Genomic DNA, 17,043 nt, shown 5'->3' with positions numbered 1-17,043 from the left:
AAGAAAATATGAGACTCAGATCTTTGTTGATGAAAAGAAAAATTTAACGGAAAATATATTATTACTTACGCCGTTACTCATTTTATGAAAAATAGGGCGTACCTGATCGAAAATACAAATATTATATTGACAAAAACTACTTACATGGATAAAAATATGTCTGGTCCAAATCGAATACAGTGTCTGTGTTTTAATTTAGTGTATATAATATTCGGCATAGACGAACGTAACATTCTTACGTGTTTTTACATTATTTGTTTTGATTTTTTCTGTTTTACTCAGTTTATTTTAACATCCAACTAACTACAATATTCGTTCGTATAAGAAGACAACTTGGTGAAGTTCAGTAAATAAGCTCAGACAATTCATACAAACGCTTCAGTCTATGACAAGATTTTATCGTGTGCGTACGTATGAGATATTTGATGCGATTGCGCAGTGTAGTTTTCTGTTTAGTTCAATTCAGTTTGGTGTATATTTTTCAACTCGTACTAGTGTAGTCTACTAGTGTGCAGTATAAAGAGAACAAACATTTTGTGTAAACAACAAAAAAAATATAAAAAAAACATGAAGCAACATTAAATGCGATTTGTTGCATATTAAAGTTTCTTGCTTGCAACTCGTGTCAGTTTAACGGCAACATTACAACGTGTTAGTGTGTTCTTTACTGTTCTCTGTTTGTCTCCTTTTAAGCATGTCAGATGACTTTTAGGTTGACATCGTACTGTAAATTGTTCTAGTTTTTTCGTGGAAAACAAATATCGAAAAAACCAAAAAAAAGATAAAATTCAAGGAAAAAAAAAACAAACAAACGAAATAAGGAAAAACGTGTTAAAAACCAACATTAAATATTATCGGGTGTGTGTGAATGTAAAATTATTAGGAAAAGGAGTTTTTTTTCTCGTTGTTCTTATTTTCTTCCTGTTAGCTTTTCTGTGAATGGGCTCATGATATTGATGTGATATGGCCAGATATAAAGTTTTAAATTTATCTTTAGATTTTCGTGCATCTATGAGTGTGATAACTAAACAAAAAAAAAACAAAATCCTACAAACAAAGTGGACATTTTAGATGGTCTAAGGGTATTAATGAATGGAAAATATTGCAACCAATAATAAATAAATAATCAAATTTTAATGTGAAAATTAAAAACAATATTATTATAACACCATTTCCAATTTAATCCTATAAAAAATAAAATAGTAAATTTTTTAAAAAAGTAAAATTTCTAATCAAATTATTTTTTAATAATAATAACTATGATTTCTGTGCCAGAATTATAATTAGTTTCAAATTCCCTTTGACTGACTATTCATTAGAGTGTGGCGTACGACAATATTTTGTAATTTAAGGAATAAACATTCTATGCCTATTAACGCTAAAAATTAGAAAATTATTTTTAATTTGATCTACTTGAGATAATAATTTCGATATTAAATAATTCGTTCAAAAAAAATTTCCAAATTTTTTCGAAAAATTTATTAATTTTAATATGGAAAAAATATTTATAAATTTATGAAATTTTGTATTTTTATGGAGTGAAATATTTGTGAAAAAATTTATAAATATTTTAAAGTTCGAAATTTTTGACATCCATTTCGAAAAAATTAGCGAAGTATTGTATACATATTGCACAGAGATTTCGATTTTCAATCGCTGGTAGGGAATTGAAGATCTTAAAATTTTCTAACATTTTATATATGAAAAAAATATAAAATTTTTTTAAAACAAAAATAATTATTTTGGTGGAAACTGCTAAAAAAATAACAATAAAAAACCATAAAATTAGGATTTTTAATTTAGTCCATTAAGCCCGTATTTGATCCAGGACAGGCAAAAAAAACTAATTTGGATTATTTTAAATGCATCATAGCACCTAAAACTGTTGTCCGTATGTAATTGTACTGCTTTGGGATTTCAGAAAACTTGACTGAAATTAAAAATCTTAAAATTTAAATTTCCAAATGTGTACAACCCACTAAGTATAAGACATTAATGATTAATGTTGATTGTAAACCAATTTTTAAAACCTATTAGTAAATTCAAGGCATTTGCTATTTCAAAACTATCTATCAGAAAAATATAATAATAAGACCTTTAAGAAACCAGAGAAAAAAAATATTTTTTGAATTTTCTATTTTAGAAACGATTATTTTTGAACTCATCGAAGATATAGCCTTGTAACTTGCTAACAAAATCATTAAGAATATTCTGAATTGAAAACACAAAAATTGCATTTAAATATCTGAGTTATCCTACTTTGAAAACTCACGACAACGCTCCCGATAGGTCTTCAATATTTAATATTAAATGCTAATGAATAAATAAAATTGAATTGAATTGAATAAGCCATGTGAAATTTCATATCAATTAAAGATAGATTTATTTTCAAAATATTTTGATTTTTCCTTATTTGAACTGTAGTTTTTTAAAATATTTGCAATAATTATCTACTGGAAATGGTGTAACGACATTAATTAGACACGAGCAATTATGATCATTAATTATTTCTATGACAGGATAATATTCCGGTTTCGTATAATAGATAAAAAAATAATTGAATATCCTAAATAGTTTCAAACTAATTCGAAATGAGTCTAAACCTTTATAGTTCCAATATTTTAAATCTAAATTTTAGATAAAGTAAACAGAGACTTTTCATAACAACAAATAGTATATCAAAAAATATTTATCGGCTGCTAAATGAGATTAAAATAATCGTTTCTTCAATAATTTGCTTTTAACTACATCTAAACAATTATAACAATGGATTTAATTTTTAGATGACGAAGACAAATTTTACCCAAGCACCGAAATTCGAAAAAATCCTATTGAGGCCCACCCTAGTAATTACATATCTGTGTCCGTATGGAAGAATAGCTTAAGTCAAAATAAGTAAGAGAGCTATATTCGAATCTTATATACCCTTCACCAAATTATACTTCAAAATAAAAATTTAAATATTTTTAGGTGAACAAAATTATTTTTTTCAGTTTTTTAATTTTTTGTAAAAAAAAATTTTTTTAATGGTTTTTTTTTAATTTTAAAATTTTTTCTTTAAATTTTAAAATTTGTTTTTTTTAAATTAAAAAAATAAATTTATTATTTTTTAATTTTTTTTTTGGTGAAAAAAATTTTTAAAATATTTAAAATATTAAAATAATTTATTCCGATTTATTCCGATAAAAAATATTTTTTCCGATTTTTACCCATTGTAGGTCCAACTTACTAAATATACGTCGTTGCAAAGGTCTTTGAAATATCTATCATTAGATATCCATATTGTCTATATTAATGACTTAGTAATCCAGATATAGGTTAAAAATAGGTAAAAAATCGAGGTTGTCCTGGTTTTTTCCTCATATCTCAGCCATTTGTGGACCGATTTTGCTGATTTTAAATAGCAAACTTCTCGAAAGCATGTCTGACAGAATTATTGAAGATTTGGATCCCGAAGATATCAGGGGTCTTCAGAAAATTGATTTCAACAGACAGACAGACGGACATGGCTTAATCGACTCCACTATCTATAAGGATCCAGAATATATATACTTTATAGGGTCGGAAATGAAAAATGTAGAAATTACAAACGGATTGACAAACTTATATATACCCTTCTCACGAAGGTGAAGGGTATAAAAAGATGTTTTGAAATATTCCCAATTTTGTGTAATTTTTATTATGTGTTACAAAAAATCAGTAACTTAACAAGTTCTCCAAAAAAATATTGGTAAATAGAGAAGATTTGACAAATTTTCTACTTAAGAACCTTTTCGTTATATTATCGCCCTTATGTCGACTTAAGCTACTCTTCCATATGACCACAGATACTTATATCAACTAAGTATTTGTATGTTCATTAAAGTTGAATGTACTTAAGTAATAGACCAGAACTTGTTTAAAATATTTTAATAAGCTCTGGATATAGTTTATGTACATCGTAAATAGTGTGAATGCTAAAATTTAAATTACAGCTACACTATCTATGCACGTAGGCGCAAGGCCTTTTATTAAATTTTTTAGCAAATTCTAAGTTACAATTATTTATTCGTGGTATAAGAACTTTTAAGCCAGAGTGCGTTAAAAATTACAAATAAGAAAAGAAAACTGTGAAGCTAGTTTGTTAATTGTAGCGAATAAAGGAGGACAGTGAGTGATATTAAATGTGGCACTTTTTTTTATAATAGCCTCACTTTGTAAGCGATTAACAAATCATGCGACAAATCCGACTGGTATGTTGGTGCAAGTTGGTATATTTTAAGTAAGTATAATTTTTTGAGGAGTACATTGCGTTATAGCATCTTCACATTTGCATTAATCACATCAAAATGAAGATGATTATCCATACATTTGAATGATTTGTTAATTATTTCATGTTGACATGATTAAAACTTAATCATTTCATTAATCACATATAATCATCTGATTATATCTCGAACTGATTATGATGTAGCATCGGTCGCAATAAACCTATCTTTCAGGTGTACTACCGATAAATAAATTTTGACAGAAGATTTTTTTCCTAAACAACATTTCGCCTTCTTCTATATGTTTTTATTTCGTCCTTAAATAATCCATCAATGTTCACAATTCCATCATTAATAAGTTCAAAATAATCTGCTGATTACTTTATTTAAAGTGTTTTTTTTTTTCATTTTTAATGCTTTGAAGAGGCGCTACGAAGAAAGTCCCCAATGAACAAAGTCCCCAAACCGAAAATTAATTTAAACCCAAAATTGGGGGCTTAAATCATTATGAATTAAAACCCAAATATTCTAAATGAAATAAATCCCTAACACAAGGAACTAAACCCCCAAACCAATATGAAATTAAAACCGGCTTCACATTATAGGCCTTCGGCCGAGCGCAAATGTTTTCTCCTCTGGGGTGTATCAAAAACCGGCAATGCAAAACAACTTTTATGAGCGAAGCCAGTTTTTGATACACCCCGGAAGAGGAAACCTTTGCGCCCGGCCGAAGTCCGGCAATGCAAAACAACTTTTCTGAGCGAAGCAAGTTTTTGATACACCCCAGAGTAATTTCATTATGAATTAAATCCCCAATTTTAGAAATGAAATAAATTCCCAAAAAATGAACTAAGTCCCTAAATTTCGTTGTTGGTGTTTTCTATATAAAATTTTAATGTAATGTGAACGGCATTGGTAAACTTAATCAACGCGTTTAAAAACTCAAGTCTTAACATAGCATTAGACCACTTTCAAAGTAAGTTTTAAACCAACAAATCTTTTTATTTTTATAAAAACAAGTGGTAACAAAAATTGTATTAAAAAAATATTTTCTCCGATATTGACTCACTGTAGGTCCGAATAAATGGAATTACTATGTCGTCATATACGTTGTTGGAAAGGTATTTGAAATATCTATCATTAGTTATCCATATTGTCTATGTTATTGACTTACCCCCATTTTCTCAATATCTGGTTATCGTTTTTCGTAACAATAAACCTCCAATTAACATTTTTTTTTTGTATGAGAACTGTCAGTTTATCGTCACATTAAAAAATAATCAGAGATTGAGAAAATGGGAGTTAGTAATCCAGATATAAACAATTGGTCAAAAATCGAGTCGTGGTTTATTTATTGCTTATATCTCAGCCATTTGTGGTCCGATTTTTTCGATCTCGATAGCAGTCAAACCGGGACTATAGAGGATAGATTGATGTATATAAGTATTATGTATGTAAGTTATTTGGGCTCTACCGAAATTCGACTCCGTTATTTTTAACGGTACTACAGAATATATATACCTAACGGGTTCTCAAATGAAAAATTACATACGGAATGATAAACTTATGCCACTCATGGTGAAGGGTATAGCTTGCGTATTTTGATCTTGTTATAAAAATAATACAATATGTAATTTCAAAATTCTCTTGCAACTCAGTGTAATATATATTTCCCGTTATTATTTAACGTTTGCACCCACTGTCATTTATTTAATGCTGACATTTAAGTAATGTTGACATTCCAAACGTGTAAACTTGATGTTTTTTGTCGTTGACTTTTGCAGTACAACAAACAAAACTAAACAAATGCACTGCCAGTAAAAACAAATTATTGGAAAACTATAGAAAAATTCACATACAAAACAACAACATAAAAAAAACACTCCAAAACTCATCGTTAGAAGAAGAAAACAAGAAGAAATTATAGAGAAAAAAACTTCCTTATAAAAAGCCATATAAGAACATTAACAAACGACTGCATTACAATCAGTATATTTGCTGACTGACTTCGATTTGTATGTTTTCATAGTGTGTGCTTGACTGACTAAACTTTTTAAAGTGCTTTTTTTTTGTACTTTACGTTTGATTTTAATGTAATGTTTAATGTTGTTTTTTATACTTTGTGCTCATTTCTACAACTCACAGTGATTCATCGAGATTCGTTCATTCATTCATTCATCATTTGTGACTGACTTCATTAATTGGAATTGCTTTAGCGTGTAAACTTTAAAGTCAATTGAACAAGGATTATTTCAAATTGTGCTCGTCCAATTCATTCGATTTGATTCGATCGTTTGATTATTGTGATTTTTTTTGCTGTTTTTGCCATTGTAATTGAGCGCTTTACATTGTGTTGCGGTTGTGTAAACGACAAATTTGTACAAAATGCTGCTAATAAAATTAATTATTGTCAGGTAAGTTCTTTTATTATTTTATTCTTAAGATGGCCATCGTTTGGAAATATATGATTTCTTTTATAATGTAATGGAATTGTGTCAAACTGTATTAGTTACAAACTAGATTTTCAGTCATTAAAATATTTTAACAAAATAATCGGGTTAAAAAATTAATGGATGACTGATTTTCAAAATAAATTTGCATAATTTGGTAGCGTTGTTCAAGCTTCAATCTATTCATGATAATTTGCCGAAGTATACTGATCATTAATGTCAAAATGAGAGCGGAGTATACTGACCATAAATGTCAAAAAATATGTAAACACCCTTTATGGTGCGCTTTATGGGCCGGTGGAATCATTGTTCCATATGTCTTCACAAATAACGATGGTCAGAATTTTACAGTAAACGGTGAGCGGTATAACTTTTTCGTGCCCCATTTGAAAGGTATTAGTATATCAGGCATGGGGTTTCTGCCGGATAGTGCCACATGTCATGAGAAATAGATGAAATAGACCTGTTAACTGGCCGTCATGTGATTTGACTCCATTCGATTATTTTCTCTGAACATATACGAAGTCCCAGGTCTATGCAGATAAACCAAAAACCATCGAGCATTTAGAATCGAATTTGACTCATTAGTGGCGAAATACAGTTTCATTTAATGCGAAGAGAGTGTGAAAATTAGATCTCCAGGTACGCGTTAGCCGCTGCGGCCACCTGCCCGAAATCATATTTAAAAATTATTTAATTAATAAAGCCAATTGGATGGATCTTAAAAACGTTTTTCTCTGTTTTATTATACCCTTCAGCTTCGTGAGAAGGGTATATATAAGTTTGTCATTCCGTTTGTAATTTCTACATTTTTCATTTCCGACCCTATAAAGTATATATATTCTGGATCCTTATAGATAGCGGAGTCGATTAAGCCATGTCCGTCTGTCTGTCTGTCTGTCCGTCTGTCTGTCTGTCTGTCTGTTGAAATCAATTTTCTGAAGGCCCCAGATATCTCCGGGATCCAAATCTTCAACAATTCTGTCAGACATACTTTCGAGAATTTTGCTATTTAAAATCAGCAAAATCCGTCCATAAATAACGGAGATATGAGCAAAAATCCGAGACAACCTCTGAAAATTTCATCAAAAAACACAATGTATTGCATGCTTTGACAAAAAAACAACAAAACGTATGGTTGGATGTGCAAGCTATGCGTATTTTGTTTTTTTTTGTGTTTTGTTTCTTTTGGCGTTGTTGTTGTTTTTTATACAACTAACCGTTTGTTTGGTTGTGTGGATGTGCAAGCTTTGCGTATTTTGTTTTTTTTTGTGTTTTGTTTCTTTTGGCGTTGTTGTTCTTTTTATACAATTAAACGTATGTTTGGTTGTGTGTTGGATTTTTTGACAAAAAATCAACAAATCGTATGTTTGAATGTGCATGCTTTGCGTATTTTGTTTTTCTTTTGTGTTTTGTTTCTTTTGGCGTTGTTGTTGTTTTTTATACAATTAAACGTATGTTTGGATGTGTGTTGGTTTCATTGCCTTGCGTATTTTGTTTTTGTTTTTTCTTTTGGTGTTCTGTTTCGTTTGGCGTTGTTGTTGTTTTTTGTGTTCTTGATAAATTTAGGATGCTGTACGCTGAAAGTGGGCAATGTATATACATATATACTAATTATAAAAAATAATAATGCATCCACAACAAAGGTGAAGGGTATATAAGATTTGGCATAGCCGAATATAGCACTCTTACTTGTTTCAATTTAAAGTTCTCAGCCTCTATACAAAACACATAGGATTCCATATTTTATTTTTTTGTTTATTTGTCCTGTTTGCGTCCTTTAACAGGAATAAAAAGGATTTTAAAAAAAATATTTTGGTGACCAATTTTTTTTTTCTTGGAACAGCACTCAGGGGATGACCCCTACTCATGCAAAGCATTGTGTTTTAACTAGGAAAATAGGTTATGGGAGGGAGGATAGAGGAAGTAGTGTTTGTGGACATTAGATTTGAATTTTCCTATATTGAAAGTGGCAGGAAAGACTTCAGGAGGAAGATTATTCCACATACGGACAGTACGGCTAAAGAACGAATTTTCTCTGTAATGTGTTGTGCGATCCACTATCCAGTCGACAACGAATTGGTGAGCCCTTGCCAAAGAACGTGTGTTGCGTAAAAATCTACGGGTTTCGGGAACAAGTTCCCTAATTTCTGCAGAGCACATACCATTGTAGTATCGGTAGAACATTGAAACACATGTTCCAGTGAGTCAATAGAGCTGGATACCCTACTGTCACCGATAAGCACCTTCGCCCTCTCCTGTACGCGGTCGAGTAACTCCAAAATAGACTTCGAAGCACCAGCCCACACAAGAGAGTTGTATTTCATTTTAGGTCGGGTATAAGTGGTGTAAATAGTAAGGAGATCAGATGGAGTGAAGTAATTCTTACACCGTTTTAGAAAACCAAGGCATTTGAATTCTTCTTTCGACACTCGAAAAATGTGTTTTGTCCAGCGAACATCGCACTGAATACTCATGCCTAGAACATCAAGAGCTTCTGATTCCTTAATATTTACACCACCCATGAAAACAGATGGAGCAACATGATCTGTTGTGCGCGTTTGTGAGTTAACATACAACATTGAGTCTTGCGTTGAAATCGACTCTATTCGCACAACCCCATTCAGAGATTGTCACAAGATCTTGGTTAAGCGAATCATTCATGTTTTGCCTCATTGCCCCAATCTCCGACAGGATTGGTCTATAATTGAATGCATATGAATGGCAAATGTTGCTGTCATCTGCAAAGGAGTAGATAGGGTTGGAAGTTTAACGTAAAAGGTCGTTTATAAAGATAAGAAATAGAGTAGGAGAAAGAACGGAGCCTTGCGGTACCCCTGAATTGATCTTGAACTCGTTTGATGAGATTCCATCTATAATAACTCGTATAGTGCGATCTCTGAGAAAACTCGATATAAATCGAGAGAAGCTATTACCGACACCAAAAGCAATATGTTTTGCTAAAAGCGCTCCATGCCAAACGATTTTTTTCTCCATTATCCCTCATGGGAGCATAGGCTTCCACAAAGCATCTAGATGGAGATTTGACGGCTTCTAGAGACTTGAGGGTTCCACTCTAGCGCCATCATTGTTATGCTGTCAAATATTTTTGATAGTATCACCGATCCACCTCCATTTTGTATTTGTATGGGTTCCAGAGATCGGTGTTGCTGATGTTGTTAGGCCAGAATATTCTGCATCACTTACGTACAAAAGAGTAGACTTTACACATGCGTTGACTATTATAAACTTGGTTCGTCTGGATATTTGTGAGTTTCTCAATACCGGTTGTAGTCTTCCGAATTCAGCTCTCTCTTTGATAAAGCCTGTTATTTACGTCTGTTTCAGCGCAGACATTAGTTGAACTGATAGTTCTGCATCCTCGTACATAGCTCTGATGATTCGGGATATTTTCTGGGGTACTCCTTTTCTTCTCAAACCTTTCCATATGGCAGTCCGTCTGATGTATTTCTTGATTTCTACGAACAGTAGGCATAGGGAAGTACGCCATTCTAGGGATTTTTCTATTATAATGCGTAGAGTATTGGACGCACCTCCTAGATCTCGTAGATTATTTTTCATTTTAATTTCAACCCGAATGCCTCGCCGCTGGCATTGCAAACGAAGTAGGATTTTAGCCACACTAGACCCACAGTAGTGATATTTAGTTGATAAAATCTTCGTATTTATTAAACAAAAATACCAACACTAGTCCCTTTTATGAAAAATAACTAGTTTAGTAAAATGTTGCCTGTGGCAAAAGTAGGATGGATGGATGTTGTTAAAAAATATTAGTACATTTTCTCCCGTTTATAATTGAATCTTAATTTCAATTATACAGACATTAATAAATAATATTCAATTTGCCCGGTGAATGTTGTAATAATGTTAATAATAATTTTAATATTAATACCAGTGATAATTTTAATAATATGTTATGTTGGAAGTTAATATCAGTCAGATTTTTAAAATAGCTGCATCCATCCAATCCATCCAATAGAATAAATACAAGCAGAAAGACAATTATAAATAAATTATTGCATATTTACACGCAATTTTTAGATTCGCAAAAAAAAAAAACTGGAGGGGAAAACAAACATGAAACAACAAAAAAAATATCATTAACTTGTATTTGTACAATGTGCAACATACTACATACTACAACATACCACAATTTAAATAAAGTGGTTAATGTTTGTTATTTTTACGATTTTCATTCTTTTTTGTGTGTTCTGTTCATTCATAATTAACAAGATACATACGTTTTTATTTAAGCAAAAACTTTTTCTGTATTCGTTATTTTTATGAGCTCCAAGTGTTTTTGTAGAAAAAAAAAACAAGTGTGTGTACTGTATAATTCATGTTGGAATGTTTAAACGATCAATGCTGACCACATAGTGTCCTACATGTTGTACATTTTCTAACCAAAAACTGGAATTCAAATACGTTTAAAAATTAATTGGAAAATTTGGCATATAAAATTTTTTTAATAGATTAATTGTTATAATTAATATTTTTATTCAAATAATAAATCGTCAATCATGAGAATTCAAGCTCATTTTGCTCCAAAAAACGACATATTTTAAATTTACGGTTCTCTAATGGGGTCCGCGGCCCTCTAGGGTCCGTATGAATATTATTGGGGGCCGAGAAGAACTCAGAAAATTATTAAACTTAAAAACTGTATTCTCAATTATTTTTCAATTTTAATTTAATAAAAAATAATTTTCTTATTGCTCAATATTAATTTTTAATACTGTATCATTTTCTTTCTATTCTAGATAACTGCCAATATAATTTATTTGGAAATCCTTTTATTATGCCTGTAGAATAAATTGTAACTCTTAGCACACGAGTGTTTTTGAATCAGTTTAAATCCAAAATATTGGTTGATATATAGGGTTTTTAATTTCCCTACCTTTTTTGATTCCCGGGAATCGGGAAATTTTTTTCTACATTCCCGGCTACCCGGATATTCCCGAAATATATAATGATACTGTAAATTAGGAATATTATAGCCAAATTTCATATAAAAACTTAGTGTTATAATTATTAAATATCAGAGTTTCGAATTAATTAATAAAATTTGAGCTTAATTCACTAAAATCTTAATCCGTAATTAAATAATGTCAGCCTTTCATTCCATAAATCCATTTATAATATTTAATTTTTTAGATTCATTCCAGTTAATAACAGAATTTATTCAAACTTTTAATGATTAAATTTTTGTTAAATCAAATCATTTATAAAATTAATTGAAAAAATTGTCTTAAACCTTTTTGTACTAGATTTAATTGTAAATTTTTGAAGCTATTTTGTTCTGGATTTGAAGAAGAAATTTAAAGAAATTACAATGATTCAATAAGAAATAAATTATATAAATTATGAATTCACTTTTTAAATTTTCATACGAAAAACCCCAAATAAATAATAATAATAAGCGGTCTATTAATGCCGAGATATAAGCAAAAAAATTTAAAAAACTTTTCACTGGTTTTTGGTGAAAAAATAGAGTTCTAACTTGTTTTCTATGTATTTTCGTCAGTTTTTAATTCCCGGGATTCCCGACTAAAAATTCCGGGAATTCACGGGAAATTTGTACCGGGAATTCCCGGGATAAAAACCTATTGATATATTATAAAGTTTTCCCGCTTGTTGGCTCTGAAGCGAAGACTGTGCAGATTTAAAAAAAAGTTTTAGTTTTACTTACAGGTAATTTTATTGCGGAATTTCAACAAGCTAAACCATTACGCGAATATATGTTGTACAACCTCCTACATTTTCAAAATAACGGTATATATCGAAAACAAGAACTAACCTAAAAAAAACAGTTAGCCGCACTGGATTCAGTGTAGTTTAAACCGCCGGGTGCCCAGCTTGACAGTTTTTTCAATTAGCACAGTGTTATTAGACATCACTTGCTGGTAACTGATAAAAATGGTGCCGTCCAGAACTTAAAAGTTACTGATAAAATGTTGCAAATCCAATTGCTACAAATTAAAGTCCATAATTAAAAAAACATGTAGAATATTCTCTGTATATTTTAAAGAAATAAACCAAAATAAAAAAATTCTACACTTGTTTGTTGTTCAATCAGAGCACAAACAATAATTCATAATCGACTATAAAAGATAATATTTATTCATTCTCAACATAAAAAAAGTTAAAACAAAAAAAAAAAAATTTAAAAGAAAACATAATTTTGCAACATACTTATTCAAGAAATCAGTTTGAATCATCTGTTCATTTGTTGACACGCAATCGTTTCATCATTATTCCATCATTGGGGCATCGCCGACATAAATATAATGTTTTTGTTTTCACAATATTGATTGTGGCACAGAGCAACAACAACATTGCAACAACATAAAGAATAATGCCCAAGATTTATTAATAATTCAATAGTGGCACATATGTGTGGTCGTTAACCGAACCCCATTCACTTGCCATAACAACCCTCCTCCTTTGTAACTCTCATCAATTCTGTGATATAGTTTAATAAAGTAACCGAAGAACAAATCAAAGTATCACCACCAGCAGATACTCTTTTCTTATTTTACACTGTGGATGTTTCCTTTTGTTTTCCTTCTTTTCGTGATGTCAACTATTCATAAATAAAACGCAACTGTAAGAATTAGGTATAGCTCTGGTACGTATCCTTTTTATACCCTCCACCACCATAAGTGGTGAATGAGGGTATATATAAGTTTGTCATTCCGTGTGTAACATTGAGAAATATACATCTCAGGCCCAACAAAGTATATATATTATTGATCCTTATGAAATTCTAAGTCGATTGAGCCATGTCCGTCTGTCTGTCTGTGTAAAACACGCTCACGTCCAAAATAGGCAAACAAAATTGGTAGACTTGCAAAAAAAAATGTTTATTGTTCTCCTAAGCAGTTTGGTATTGAAAATCAGCAAAATCGGTTCAGTGGAACCAGAGTTATGAACCAAAATGTGAGACAACCTAAAAAAAAACTTTATAATTTTAACATAGTTTTCGTTATTTGTGCAAATATATTGCAGATAATACCATAAAATTGTACACACGTTATTTTTATGTTAAAGGTACTAACTCTGGCGAAAATTATAAGAATCGGTCCATGATTTCTCCTAGCCCCCACACAAATTTCTTCCCGAAATATGGTTATATGGTCTGTAAATGCCTACAAAATTGCAGTATCCACACAAAATTCAGGAAAAATAAGTTTCGTGCCTAAAAAAATTACAACCCCAAATTTTTTGTGGATCGGCCCACATTTGACCGTATCCCCCATATAAAGTTCATTTCCGAAAATCACTTAAATATGCATAAATGTCTTATAAATATAGCTATTAAGTTGAAATTCGCCATAAATAGTCCCCATATATACCAAAATCGCTTTACCTAATTCTATGAAGATTGGCCGATAATTGGTTATAGCTCCCATATAAGGACCACTTCCAAAAAACACATTAACCTACATAAACATCTAAAACATATCAATATCAAAACAAAATTTTACATAGATCAATAATCTATACTTAGAAATCATAATACAGGATTTTGTGAATATCGGTTCATATTTGACCATAACTCCCATATAAGGTCCACTTCCGAAAATCAGTTAAGTACTCATAAATTTCTTATAAATATTTTATCATGCTAAAATTCGACAAAAATAATACTCATATACATAGAAATCACTGCACTAAATTGTACGCAGATTTCCCGATAATTGGTCATAGCTCCCCTATAAGGCCCATTTCCGAAAAAGATATTAACCCTAAAAATATTTAGAACATATCGATATCAAAATGAAATAACGCACAGATCAGTAATTTGTATCCAGTAATCATACTTCTGAATTTTTTGAATATCGGTCCATATTTAACCATAGCTCCCATATAAGGTCCACTCCCGAAAATCACTAAAATCCTCATAAATTTGTTACAAATATAGTTATCAGGTTGAAATTCGAAACAAATTTATTCAATATATACAAAAATCGATGTACCAAATTCTATGATGGTAGGCCCATTATTGGTCATAGCCTCCATATAATAACCACTTCAGGAAAACACATTAACCTGCACAAATATCCAAAAAAATCTGTACTGAACCAAAATTTTACACCGATCAGTAATTTGTATCCAAGTATCATGCTACAAGATTTTTTAAATATTGGTCCATAATTCGGAATAGCTCCCATATATGGTCCACTTTTGTTAATAGCGTTGTTTATATGAAATTCTATAAAAATAGACCTCAAATACTTAAGACCATAATAGGTCATAGCTTTCATATTTGAACCAAAATAGTACACAGATCAGTAATTTGTATTCAAAAATCATAAAACTGAATTTTGTGAATATCGGTACATAATTGGCCACAGCACCCATATAAGTCCATAAAAATCACGTTAAAATATTTTATGACAATCAAATCATAGCTCCCACAACCAAATATTTTTTTATACTCTGTTTATTCACTTGAGGTTAACTGGGAAAAATGTTGATCCAAACGTATTAACTAATTATTATGTATATAAATTGTTAAATTGCATACGTTCTAATAGAAATTTAAATTATAAATTGCTGAATTAGATACAATTTTTTGTACATTTGAAATAAAATATCTTCTGCGTAAACTTGTCTTTCTAACAATTGTTATATTATTTCAGTTATTATATTATTTCAGTTGTTATACCATCATATTTAGGTGGAGGGTAGGTATTTAAGATTCGGCACGGCCGAATATTGTACTCTTACTTGTTTTTCCTCTTCTATACCTATAGGGTATTGTCACTCCGTTTGAAATTTCTACATTTTTCATTTGCGACCCCACAAAGTATATATGTATGTATATTCCGGATCGTTATAGATAGCGAAGTCGATATAGAAATGTCCGTCTGTATGTTGAAATCAACTTTTCGTAGCCCCCAAATAACCAACAAACATGATTGATACAGCAACATATCGGGAATTCTTCCGGGTCGATTTATATTTAACAAGTAAGAGTGCTATATTCGGCTGTGCCGAATCTTATATACCCTTCACCAAATTATACTTCAGAATTTTAAATATTTTTAGGTAAACAAAATTTAATTTTTTTTCCAGTTGTTTTTTGAATTTTTTGGAAAAAAAAATTTTTCGATTGTTATTTTAATTTTTTTTTTTAAATTTAAAAAAATTTTTTTTTTTAAATTTTAAAAAAAATTTTTTTGCTTTTTCAATTTTTTTTTTTTAAAAAAAATTCGGGTTCAAAATTTTTTTTCCCGATTTTGACCCATTGTAGGTCCAACTTACTATGGTCTTATATACGTCGTTGCAAATGTCTTTGAAATATCTATCATTAGATATCCATATTGTCTATATTAATGTCTTAGTAATCCAGATATAGGTAAAAAAATAGGTCAAAAATCGAGGTTGTCTTGGTTTTTTCCTCATATCTCAGCCATTTGTGGACCGATTTTGCTGATTTTAAATAGCAAAATTCTCGAAAGCATGTCTGACAAAATTATTGAAGATTTGGATCCCGAAGATATCTGGGGTCTTCAGAAAACTGATTTCAACAGACAGACAGACGGACAGACAGACAGACAGACGGACAGACAGACAGACAGACAGACAGACAGACAGACAGACAGACAGACAGACAGACAGACAGACAGACAGACAGACAGACAGACAGACAGACAGACAGACAGACAGACAGACAGACAGACAGACAGACAGACAGACAGACAGACAGACAGACAGACAGACAGACAGACAGACAGACAGACAGACAGACAGACAGACAGACAGACAGACAGACAGACAGACAGACAGACAGACAGACAGACAGACAGACAGACAGACAGACAGACAGACAGACAGACAGACAGACAGACAGACAGACAGACAGACAGACAGACAGACAGACAGACAGACAGACAGACAGACAGACAGACAGACAGACAGACAGACAGACAGACAGACAGACAGACAGACAGACAGACAGACAGACAGACAGACAGACAGACAGACAGACAGACAGACAGACAGACAGACAGACAGACAGACAGACAGACAGACAGACAGACAGACAGACAGACAGACAGACAGACAGACAGACAGACAGACAGACAGACAGACAGACAGACAGACAGACAGACAGACAGACAGACAGACAGACAGACAGACAGACAGACAGACAGACAGACAGACAGACAGACAGACAGACAGACAGACAGACAGACAGACAGACAGACAGACAGACAGACAGACAGACAGACAGACAGACAGACAGACAGACAGACAGACAGACAGACAGACAGACAGACAGACAGACAGACAGACAGACAGACAGACAGACAGAC

The 17,043-nt window shown here is 31.4% G+C and overlaps 1 protein-coding gene across 1 annotated transcript in view; it reads left to right on the top strand.

The window, feature by feature from the left end:
• The first annotated feature begins 545 nt into the window (after positions 1-545).
• LOC135963847 (uncharacterized) overlaps positions 546-17,043 on the top strand; it is a 51,189-nt gene continuing 34,691 nt past the window's right edge. Inside the window, exons 1-2 of the mRNA XM_065515837.1 lie at positions 546-860; positions 6,393-6,661. Coding sequence (XP_065371909.1) covers positions 6,633-6,661 — 29 coding nt within the window. The 5' untranslated portion in view covers positions 546-860; positions 6,393-6,632. The remainder of the gene's footprint in view (positions 861-6,392; positions 6,662-17,043) is intronic.

Source organism: Calliphora vicina, chromosome 1, assembly GCF_958450345.1.
Source record: "Calliphora vicina chromosome 1, idCalVici1.1, whole genome shotgun sequence".
NCBI lineage: Eukaryota > Metazoa > Arthropoda > Insecta > Diptera > Calliphoridae > Calliphora > Calliphora vicina.
This window is presented reverse-complemented; position numbering and strand designations above follow the sequence as displayed.